This window comes from Dermacentor silvarum, chromosome 1 (assembly GCF_013339745.2).
Source record: "Dermacentor silvarum isolate Dsil-2018 chromosome 1, BIME_Dsil_1.4, whole genome shotgun sequence".
Classification (NCBI taxonomy): Eukaryota; Metazoa; Arthropoda; class Arachnida; order Ixodida; family Ixodidae; genus Dermacentor; species Dermacentor silvarum.
Window position 1 is genome coordinate 221,510,215 of NC_051154.1, and position 11,271 is coordinate 221,521,485.

At 44.2% G+C, this 11,271-nt stretch overlaps 1 protein-coding gene across 1 annotated transcript in view; it reads right to left on the reverse strand.

The window, feature by feature from the left end:
• Positions 1-8,246, reverse strand: part of LOC119437275 (alanine aminotransferase 2-like) — a 53,770-nt gene extending 45,524 nt beyond the window's left edge. Inside the window, exons 1-4 of the mRNA XM_037704330.2 lie at positions 7,940-8,246; positions 6,443-6,532; positions 5,163-5,265; positions 3,788-3,915 (exon numbers count right to left, since the gene is read on the reverse strand). Coding sequence (XP_037560258.2) covers positions 3,788-3,915; positions 5,163-5,265; positions 6,443-6,532; positions 7,940-8,035 — 417 coding nt within the window. The 5' untranslated portion in view covers positions 8,036-8,246. The remainder of the gene's footprint in view (positions 1-3,787; positions 3,916-5,162; positions 5,266-6,442; positions 6,533-7,939) is intronic.
• Positions 8,247-11,271: the final 3,025 nt, after the last annotated feature.

Sequence of the window (11,271 nt, forward strand, 5' to 3'; positions counted from 1 at the left end):
GTAGACAGTACTATATGTAGCACAAATTTTATAGTGTATTCTATTTATTTTTGTGTGTGTGTGGGTAGTGCTTGTGTCGCGGTAAACTGCGTAATTTTTTGTTTTGGTATTTGTGTACCATGAAATGAATCATGCGAACATATGAATCACATATTCCTTGCAACATGTGTTTCTTTGTTCGTATTTTCATTACTTAAGAACGACTTCCTGTTGTGCTAGTTGGTCTTGCTTAGCGCTCTTTGGCCATACTTGGCGCTTGCGCCACAGAACACCACATTTCATGATCATCAGCTGGTCTTGCGTAGCTGATGAGGAGAACTCGCCCAACCAAACACACACAGGTGGAGGAAGGAGTGCGGAAGGGTGTAAGACAAGTGAATGGGAATAAGCGCTCGTATTCCTCTCCCCTTCTGGCGTGTGTGCGTCTTTGGTTGCGATAATTCTTCTCATCAGCTGTTTTCAGCACGATTATATCTTGTGAGCGTTGGTTATATGTATACGTAGTGTGCCACGTGAGGTGTTGCTTAGTAAAACCGTGACCCAATGCTCATCCCTGCACAAAATACGTGGGGTGAGAGCGTCGTCAAGCTGCCTAAAGCCGCTTTTTCTTTCGCTCCTGAGCTTCTGTATTGTGCATTAAATTATAAACTTCTACTTCTCCCACGAGTTTAAGAGCAATATCTTCTTCTCTCCGATACATCTCGTCTGCGGCCACCCACCGGTGGCGCTTCTCGCATCAACTGGCACGACCACTTCGGGCCACTTAGAGCCAGACGGGAGCCGTTTGTTTGTTTTCATGCCTCCACACATCCCTGGGCTACATAAACGACGCTCAGTGGATTGTTGACTTTACAGGCAAGTTCTTCCTTAAAATTTGAATTATGTGCCGTAATTTTTGATGCACTTAATAAACAATCATGCAAAGTTTGTACTCGACGTATCGTCACACTACTAAATTTCATTTTGTTTGTATTTTTGCATGCAGTACTTATCGCAAAAAACAAGCATCCTCCTCAATCTTCCCGCAATAGATGTGAGTCAGCGGTGGCACTAGACAACCGTCTGCGAGCCCCGCGGGAGTCGCTGAGAACAGTATGTTTTGGCAATTACTGATTTTCGCTTATATAATTCAGCGCCATACTGATGCTTGACTGTTCCGGAGATGTCGATGATGCCATGTAATCTGTTGGAACAGAACGCTATGCTTCAAGTGATGCGCGATACACATAAACAATTATGTCGTCAAAGAACTTTTTAAAAATTCGGGGTAGCTTGCACTAGTAGCGCAAGGCTTAAGACACATCGGATCTTATCGGCATCGTTCGTTCTCGGCGTCTCTCACGTCGGGATCTTCTTGGAGCCGACGCTTTCTCTCCCGTTCCCTAGCATTCTCTCGCTGGACGTACTCGGGGTCTCCAGCTCGCCGTGGTCGTTTTGCAGCGGCTTCTTCGGCTAACCGTGCTGGGTCCAATCGGTGTCGACGCTGGCAATCTCGCTTAGCAGCGCGCCGCGATTATTGGTAAGCGGCTTCTTCCTCGGCAGTGCGAACATTCCTTGGTCTTCCCATGTCTACGTCTGGCGCGCTGCCGCCAGGCACCGGCTTTCATACGGAACGAAGGAGCGCATGCAAAGTTGGCCGTGACGCCACGTATGACTCGCGACGCATGCGCAGTAGTGCGCAGCTGGTGGCGAAGTAATAGGGGAAGGGGGGCGAAAGCTACGCACTGTGTACGGGTGGCGATCCCAGACCCGCCGGGGTGACGTCACAGCGCAAGCGCAGTCGCGCGCAACTGGCGGGAGCTCGGCGGAGCCGTGTCTCTATCGAGCGAAGCGAGCGCGCACCTGCGCCGACTGTTACTCGGCAACGCGAGGTGACGTCATTGCTCGGCGCAGTTTTTCGCGGACGACTAATGGAGTTACGGATAGCATCCGCTGTTAAAAGGGGGGGGGGGGGGGGCATTGTGCGATTCCTCCGTACACGTTAATTATGACGGGCTTCATGCACTGTATCCACAGCCGCAGAGAGCGCTCATGCCTGGTTTGAGTTAGGGAGCCTACATGCACGCGCTGTTGTAGGCTTGCATGTAACAGCGCTTGCATGTATACATGCTCCCTAGTTTGAGTTCCTGAAGCTGTACAGTGTGCATTCCAATGGAAAAAAAGGCCCGCGATTTTGTAGGGACGCCTTTTGTGATGCTATTCGTTTTCGCGCTTCCATCAGTGGTCAGAGCGATGTTCCAAACGCGTTTTAAAAGAGATCAGCTGGACGCGAACGGTGGATATTCAGGGTGTGTGTTTTTTTTTAGCTGCACCAATTTTTTTTTATCACCTGTGACAACACAATTCTGACTCTTGGTCTAGATTACTCGATGATGCGGTCATTACATCTTCGAGAAATGAAAATGCTTAATTGAATAGTTAGTATAATTATGGTGAATAACTTTTTAAATAATAACTTTACGGACCATATTTGGATCTAGGAATTGGGGTCGGGTAGTTCGCAAGGCATATCCACTTGGAACGGTTTCTCCAGACTTCACCAGTCTCGCGATATTAATTTTCATTGTCCGACGAAATACATTGGCGTTTCAGTTACTTTTGTAATTCAATGCACAAAACAGCGTTTCCTTTAAAAAGGAAGTTGGACAACAGTGCATTTTATCGCAACTTTGACGGTAAAAATGCGCTGTTGTCCTACTGACTTTTGTAAGCAAACGCTGTTTGCAACTTTCACGACCCATATCTCGAAACCAGGGCCATGCTTACAATTAGTTACAACTCTATATGCCTTGCAACCTCACCGGCGACAATTTGTGGATTAAAATATATGCCTCAACGTAATTAAAGAAAAAGGTATTTAGCATATTTATGTTTTTCATTCAATTAAGTCTTTTGATTTCTCGTAAAAGTAATGGCTGCCTCATCGAGTAAATTAGATCAAGGGTGAGAATTGTGCTATTTGCAACAGGTAATTTTGAAACATTTGCTGCAGCTAAAAAAAAGAAAAAGAAAGCCTATAGAAAATAATATAGAAGGAAGGCATCGCTACAAAATCGCGGACAAGGCCATGTGTAGCGTAGCGCGTATATCAAGCGCGACCTGCTTTCAACTTACGCCGTCCGAAGTATATTTGCGTGATTTAAAAATACAGAATGAGCGTGGTGAGAGAGGGCAAAAAGCAGTACACGCGCATTGTGACCGACATAGTGTGGCGTATGGTCGTGCACTAGGTTGGTTGGCTGACTGTGTTTATTGTCCCAAATCAACACTGGGGCTTTGGGAGATGTCGCAATGGGAGATGTTGCGGTGGAGTACTGGGGATTCATTTTGGTCCCTTGGCACTCCTTGACCTGCATTCATTTACCTGCATTCATTTACCTGCATTCTTTGACCTTCTGGAGGGACAGAAAGGGGTCGAAAGAGATTAGAATGAGAGGAGACCAAGGAGGAGCTCAACACGATGTGATCATCACACGCCGAACAGACAAAAGACCGGCAAGCGATAAAACTTGCATGAAGGCTCTCTAGCAGGAACAAAAGCGAAGCGACCTCTGCCGGTTCAGCACAGAAAATGAGAAAGAACAAGCTAGTATAGTGGTACAAATGAGGAGGGCAAGAACGAAGACATTGCTCAGTGCGCTTGCTTTTGTGACTCGATGGTTCAGCCGTAAACGGACGTTTTTTTTTTTTTTTTTTTTTTTTTTTTGCGGCTCGTTAACAATGTGCCCGAGAAGTAGTGCCCATAAATAAATGGAATTGTTTAAAATAATGATGCTTGACAACTTACTGAAAAACCATGAAGCACTCCGCTTGTAATCCAAACGTTCTCTGTTCTGGCTTCAACAAGATCTCTCCGGCTTATGTAGTCGGCAATGTGTTGGCGAATTATGGGATGACCTTGGAATACAGCGGAGCCTACAAGGACCAAAAGAGCAACACGCATGTAGATTCTTTTTTCAGGTTTAATTGTAAGAATGTTAAGATCCGGTGGCCAATTGAACCAAATTATTCAATACTTCATTGTAATTATTAACTAACATTGTACCTGCCTGTTAAAAGAGATGACCCGATGATAATTGCAGGATTGCTAACAGAAAGTTTGAGGTGCCGATTTTTTTCTTTTCCCTATTAAGAAATTGCATCGAAGTGCGACAGCTGGCTTGCACAATGGCTGCCATTTTATTGAATGATAGGACAAAAATCCTGGCCATAACGCTGAGTAATGAAGACAGCCACGTAATCTCCAAGCGCTGAGTGATATGTCCTCAGTGAGCATTTTCTTTATCGCGAAGAAAATAACCATGGGCCGCACCCCTTAGCGGCCGGAGGAAAACCATTTGGTAGTTACAAAACAGTATGTTAGGCTCAATGTGCTTAGTTCTCCAAACCTTCAAATTTGGTAAACAAGAGCTTGTGCGCACAAGCTTCGAAGACCACGAACGTTGATACGATCAACCACGCCACATAGACTTCTAAGTTGACAAACAAAGCGTTGCCAGATGAATCGCATAAATATTTTCACGTGTTGTTTCTTGCCGCAGGACGACCTCATTCAAGGGACCATTGTCGACGGATTCCTCATCATCAGCCTATATTTATGTCCACTGCAGGACGAAGGCCTCTCCCTGTTATCTCCAATTCCTCCTGTATTGTGCTAGCTGATTCCACTTTGCGCCTGCAAATTTCATAATTTCATCACCCCACCTAGTTTTCTGCCGTCCTCGACTGCGCTTTCCTTCTCTTGGTATCCATTCTGTAAGTCTAATGGTCCACCGGTTAGCCATCGTACACATTACATGGCCTGCCCAGCTCCATTTTTTTCCGCTTAATGTCAACTATAGAATATCGGCTATCCCCATTGGTTCTCTGATCCACACTGCTCTCTTCCTGCCTCTTAACGTTAGGCCTAACATTTTTCGCTCCATCGCTCTTTGTGTGGTCCTTAACTTGTTCTCGAGCTTCTTTGTTAATCTCCAAGTTTCTGCCCCACATATTAGCACCAGTAGAATGCAATGATTGTACACTTTTCCTTTCAACGACAGTGGTAAGCTTATTAACGGTAAACGGATTATGTTATTTTAAAGGAATGAGGCGAGCAGCATTTAAGATGACGTGTCGGCAACGTGAGCAGTGCTAATAGGCGAGTAGATCACGAATCTTACCGATGGAACCTCCAGGGCAGTTGTCGAGAATTTCCCTCATCCTCTCTACGACATCTTTGGGCATATGATCAGAAATATCGGGAAATGCACACAGACTTGCTACCTGTAAGCAAATCACAGTGGGAAGTCTTAGTTGCGTCAGGAGCAATGCAATACCGAGCCGTTTCTCAACTATCCGCACGTGTGCCGTTGTCTATGGGCTTGAATGTTTAGTTTTGGAATGCTTCTCTACTCATTTCTTATCTTTTGATTCCTTACACATTCACAGAGCAAAAAGCAAAGCACGAAAACATATTTCTATATACAAAAGTTCTTTCTGGCCAGCAGAACTTTAGGGTGGAAAAGGAGACTGTGCAATTGAACTTAGGATGTCAAGGCAGCTTAGTAGTTGGACTGTCACTACTTCAAATAAAAAGATACTTCCGAGGAGAAATTACGTGCGCAGAGTTCACTGCACGTTAATAATAGGCATTCTATTTCTACCCTTCGAGTGGCATTGCTTTGTATATGTAAGCATGTCGTTGTGCAGAATTGGCAGTTAGATGTTGGCGTGGTTTCTTAACTGGGTCCTCCGATCTGTGTCTCTCCATAAGGCTCTCAAGGTCAACATCATCCGTTTCTCTGTTCGTTATCAAGTGGTGCATTTACTTAAACATTATAAATATTTCATAATTTACCGATGATAACTTTTAAAGCTCACCGGAACACCGGGTGGCAACATGCTATCAACTTTTGCCTGTACCGCTGAGTCATTTCAAGCCATCCCCCACATCCGCAATGGCTTTGCGCTCGAATGCACTGGACATTCTACAATTCTAAGCGTAATGACAGTAATACCGGCCCAGGACGTGCACGTTCAACGCTTTCTTTTCAAGGAATATCTCGGCATTGAACAAAATGTCTGCAGCGAAAGTTATTAAAATGAGTACCTGTTTACGTTAATGCTGTGAACCCCCTGCTCTAATGTCCTCGAGGCAACGTGAGGCCATTCTTGAATTATAAAAAAGAGAAAGAAAAAGGAAAAAACTACGAGATACATATCCTCCCCTCTATTACTACTAACATCCTACCTTGTCATTTTTTTTTTTGCTTTCGTTTAGAATAATAATCGACGATTTGAATGCGGTAGTATTGCAGTGCAAGAAAGCTTACTGCATCTATGCCTGACAAAAAAAAAAAACTTCGGAAGCACCTCATAGAAATAACGCGTATGTGTGTTAAGAGCCGAGATATGTCTGTATAGTTTCATTAAAAGCACAGAAGTCTATTGTATACTTTACCTGCCGAAGAAATGTAATAGGTTTTATGCCAAGCCTGTGGCCATCGCTGATGTCACCTCGGATGAGGTAAGGAAAGTCGAACCGTTTGCCCTGGATTTGAAATAATAAATTTCACTCAAACATTTTCTTTTTCGTGAAAATCATTTACTCTAGGGCAATCGAAAGGTCATGAATGAAGTAACGCTAACCAAGAACACTGTACATTCTAACAGAACAATGAAAAAAAAAAACGAAGAAAATGAACGCGCACAATATAGCCACATTGAGGTGTAGGATTTACAGTGTTTACTTTTCGGTGCCTTGATGTTATTCCCAACAAATAGTCTTTGATAAAAACGCCTCCATATTCTTTTTGAAAGGACTGCTCAAGAACTCGTACCCGCGTTTAAATTTGAGCATAATGCTATCAGCCAAAAAATAAAGCGAAGAAGCGGTATATCATCATAGCTATTTCATTAGCTTCAATCGCCAAACGAGATAGACGAACCAGACCAGTAAACTAAACTTGGAAAGACAAGGCATAACAAATACATTAGTACTGGGCAGATTCGTTGCTCGTTATTTCCGTTTGTCTCTCTTTGTGCATGCTGGTGAAGAGACATTGCAGAATAACAACATCAAAACAGCTAATGTACGTAGTAGCTGAATTTATACTCCTTCCAATCTCCCTACATATGGATCTATAATTTGAGTTGTCAAATTCGAATAAGTCTTATTCCATCTGCTAACCCTACTTAACTGCCGAGGTAAATACAGGTTGGCTCACTGCACTTATCGAACGGCCCATAGGTTACAGTTACTAGCAGGTGAACTTGAATATGCTGAAAAATCGAGTCTCATGGCCGTACGATATTGCCAACACTTTAGCGTTAATCCATGACGTCACGGATTGTAGTGGCAACTGTCCGATACTATAGTTAATCGCTGAATGCTGTAAGTTAAAGGTGAATGCTACGCAGCACTTGGAAATCCAGCTCTAATTCACCCTAGTGACTTTCATGGCTTCTTTTCTTTCAAACAAAGGAAACACAGCGCAAGTACAGTGTTTCATGGGTTCGTAATCACTGCGCTAGCTATAGTGCAAGTTGGATCTTTAGTTGAGATTTACTTAGCCTACTAGTAATTTACCGCACGCACAAAAGAACACTCACACAATTTTACAGTCTAATAGACAGCCTGACGCAAAAATGTGGCAGCTACTAGTGTCTCCGTGAGAACGTTCCCGCTCCTATACAGGTTGGCGCGGCGCTGCATGGTGTGCAGGGCGATCAGCGTTCGACTTTGCTGCCAACGAAGGCTTGGAGACCGTAGCTCCAACTTACACGAGCTGCTATACCGCAGCGACAGAAGTGGGGCACTTCTGAAGCCCGCAGTCCGTCACTTTTGTGACGGACTGCGCGCTTTTTACCGGATGAATGCTTCCTCCGGCACCATATCAAATAACGAATAGTAACAACTACAGACTAGTGAAGTTCGCTGACTTCGCGTTGTACTGACCTCATTGAGTTGGTCTTGGATATCCCGTATAGCTTTCAAGATGTTCCTGAAGGGTATGTAGCCCAAGCGAGCGACGACGATGTCAGTGCCGTCCATCTGCAATGCGCTGCCACGCACCAAGGCTAAAAATGTTTAAGCGTTAGAGAAAAGGGCCCCGTCTCTGATAAAATATCTCAACTCCTTATGAGCTTTCAGTCCTAACACTGCTTTTTAACTAGGATATGAAATGAGACCAGTACATTTGTTGAGGTTTGCTGCCGCAAAGTCTTCCATGTGCATGATGGGCACAATATATCCTCGGCGCCACGTTGACTCTCAGTTACCTTGCCATCGGCATCTGGATTCGGTAAAACACCTGTCAGGTAGTTGGCCTATGTTCTGTATTTTTCCACACGTTCCACACGACAAGCGCGGCAAGGACATACGCGGTAATAAAGGTAATAAAGAAAACAAAAACAAAGCGTGCTGCCAAGTTAGGCTATTTAAAAAGGACCAGCGTGGAAAGAAAGTTAGAACGAAGAGCTGAAAACTAGACTACAGAAAAGCTGCACTCAAATATCAGAATTAGATGAAAAGTGCCAATGAGAAAATTGTAGATCAACATGAAAAACTCCCGATACAGTTTTCTGTTGCTCAATACGTGCTACATAAAAATGTTTTTCCGAGCGTGAAAGAAGGCCACGAATACAAGCAAAATTGCTGCATAACGGTAGCAAGCTGTCCACCAGCTACAACTTTTGACAATTAGGGACGCTTAGCAGCTTTGTCTTTATTTTATCTCACATGGAAAAGCATAGCCTCAAAGGCGTCAGGAACAATATTCATGCGCAGCCCTATCAGTGTGGGCAAGCTTAAACAAGGTTAAAAAAATCATAGACGAGCTCAAAATAGATAAATGGCAAACTTGCTGGTTGTCGTCGGCGGCCACTTCACTTCTATTTGCTGCTATCCCATATAGAGTGCCATGAGTATGAGAAGTCAGGCTATTGTGCGCGTAAACACAGCTCGTCAGACAATAAGCACAAGTTCGCAGTACTGAGGGAATGTTACTGCTTTGCACAGCAGCCCACGCCAATTGTGCGCTAAAACTGCTTAAAGCAATTTCCGATGGCAAATCAGAGCTCACCACAAAAATATAAGCACGCGCCATCCTCGGCTATCAGTTGTGGCCTCTGGCCAATCGACCACTACAGCGCGTTCCAACGCTTACCCGCGTCAGCTCGAAGGGCGCAGATAGACATAAGTAGGTTCGTGACTGCTACCGAGCTGTCGTAGAAATTTCTTCTTCACTCGCCAGCTTCGACGGCTTTTTAAGCTTTGTGAATTAACTTACGCTTATTATTGGGGCAAGTACTGAAGTTCCCACCTGCGCTACCATTACATACATGCATTTTTTTCGACTACAGCGTTCGTCTTTGCAGCGGCGGACATCGCAAGCTTTCCGAACTTACGAACAGTTTTAGCTTTTTGAATATGCTTTTTTCGTAAGATTTGTCTTATGCCAAAATTTTTCGTAAGTTCGTTTAGTGAATTCCTCCCCTGATTCCCAACTGCCTCGTCATTGCATCATATGCGGGGACGATTGCGCAACACCAGGGGCGGAGTCCAGCAAGTTGGTGCGACATCATGGGTGGAGTGCTGCGAACACTTGTATGCGAACACTTCTGATCCTTCTGATTAGCCGGGACCGAGTAATCGAATTCCCCACTCGTGTGGTGATCTAGGGAAAACGGTGGCTTAAAAAGCAGATCTCGGGTGCTGTGTTCAGTGTGTGCTCAGACATGTAGTGTGATCGGACATGTAAACTAGCGCGACATAGAGTGTGCTCCTATATCCTTGGAGCCAGTTGTGAGTTGTAAATATGTAATAGGCCCATCGCGTTTCCATGAACCTGTCGACCGCGTCTCTCGGCGCGGTCGACAGTCTAAAAGCATAAGTCTAAAAGCAATTCTCGGCTATAGAGACGGACGAGAGTGCGGGTACGCTTAGACAGCTTAGTATAGCCCCGGTATAGCGCTATCCAGCTACCACGTTTTAGGCGCTCCGGCGAAGTATTAAAGCGACCCTCTGTGTGACGCCTCAGTCCGAACCCCGGACCCCAGAACCGGATCCCAACAACCACGAGATTCCATGTTGGGAGCGCTGGTGTTTATCGCATACCTTAATAATATCTGTAACATTCCTGATTCACCAGATTTGAATAAATATGCAGATAACGCAAACATACTTTTTCTTGCAAGTACACTGACGGACGTAGTAATAAAGCAAACGCTTATTTAGGGAAACTTCACGCTTGGCTTCATATAAACAAATTCAGCCTCAGTCAACCTAAGAAAAATAAGTTATATTTCATTAAAGCTAATAACACAGTCACTTAACATTCTATATACATAGAGATACACAGAGATTCAGGAGGTTTTTTACAAACATTTCTTAGTGTCATTTATTGAGAATTTATCTTGAAGTCACCATGTCACCAAACGTGTTATTTATAAACTATTAGTGAGCTGTAACCATAACCATGGAAAGTATATTTTAATACGCCCTATCTAGTGCACGCCATCATTATGTATTTTAGTTTGGGGTACAATGTCCCCGAGGAATTACAAAAAAGTTGCTCAACAGAAAAAAGTGCTGCTTGGGATTGATGCATATCGCGGTCGAACTAGCCCCCGCAACCATTACTTAACAAATACAAATTTCTCATAACCAATCAGGTGTTTAGATTTCGTTAACTATTGGTACATATTCCAAAATCAAATGCATGATACCATTCCATATCGTCCCACCAGAAGACGCCCATTACGACGACACGAAAAGCAGTTCCTAACACGCACGAATTATGATATACAACAGATAACTTACTTGGCTCCCGCAATTCTAGGTAACATTGCTTTGAAACGCAATTCAGACCTCTGCAGTGGAAGATTCAGAAAGAACGACGATGACAACAAGAAAAGAAACAAAAAATGTCCCCCTTTTTTTCTGGGCTATAAGACCGTAAGGAACATCTATTAATGGCGGCCAGCGCAGTTATACGTCTTGGCACTCGTACTGTGACCGGAGAGGGCGCGCGCGCGCGTTTATAATTAAGGTACACCTAATATGTCCCATGGCAATGAACCCCTTTTCATTCTTAATTCACTTCACCGCATACCAACGTCATACTGCGGTGAAGCTAACTAAACGTACCGGCAATTATGCAACGGATATATGATGCCTTTCCCCCACTCCTGAATGCATATCCCGATCTTAAGCGAAATGAGTTAGGCCTGCACTGCAATGCTTGGAATTTAAATCTAACTTCGGCAAGCTACCCAACGCCTAATGGT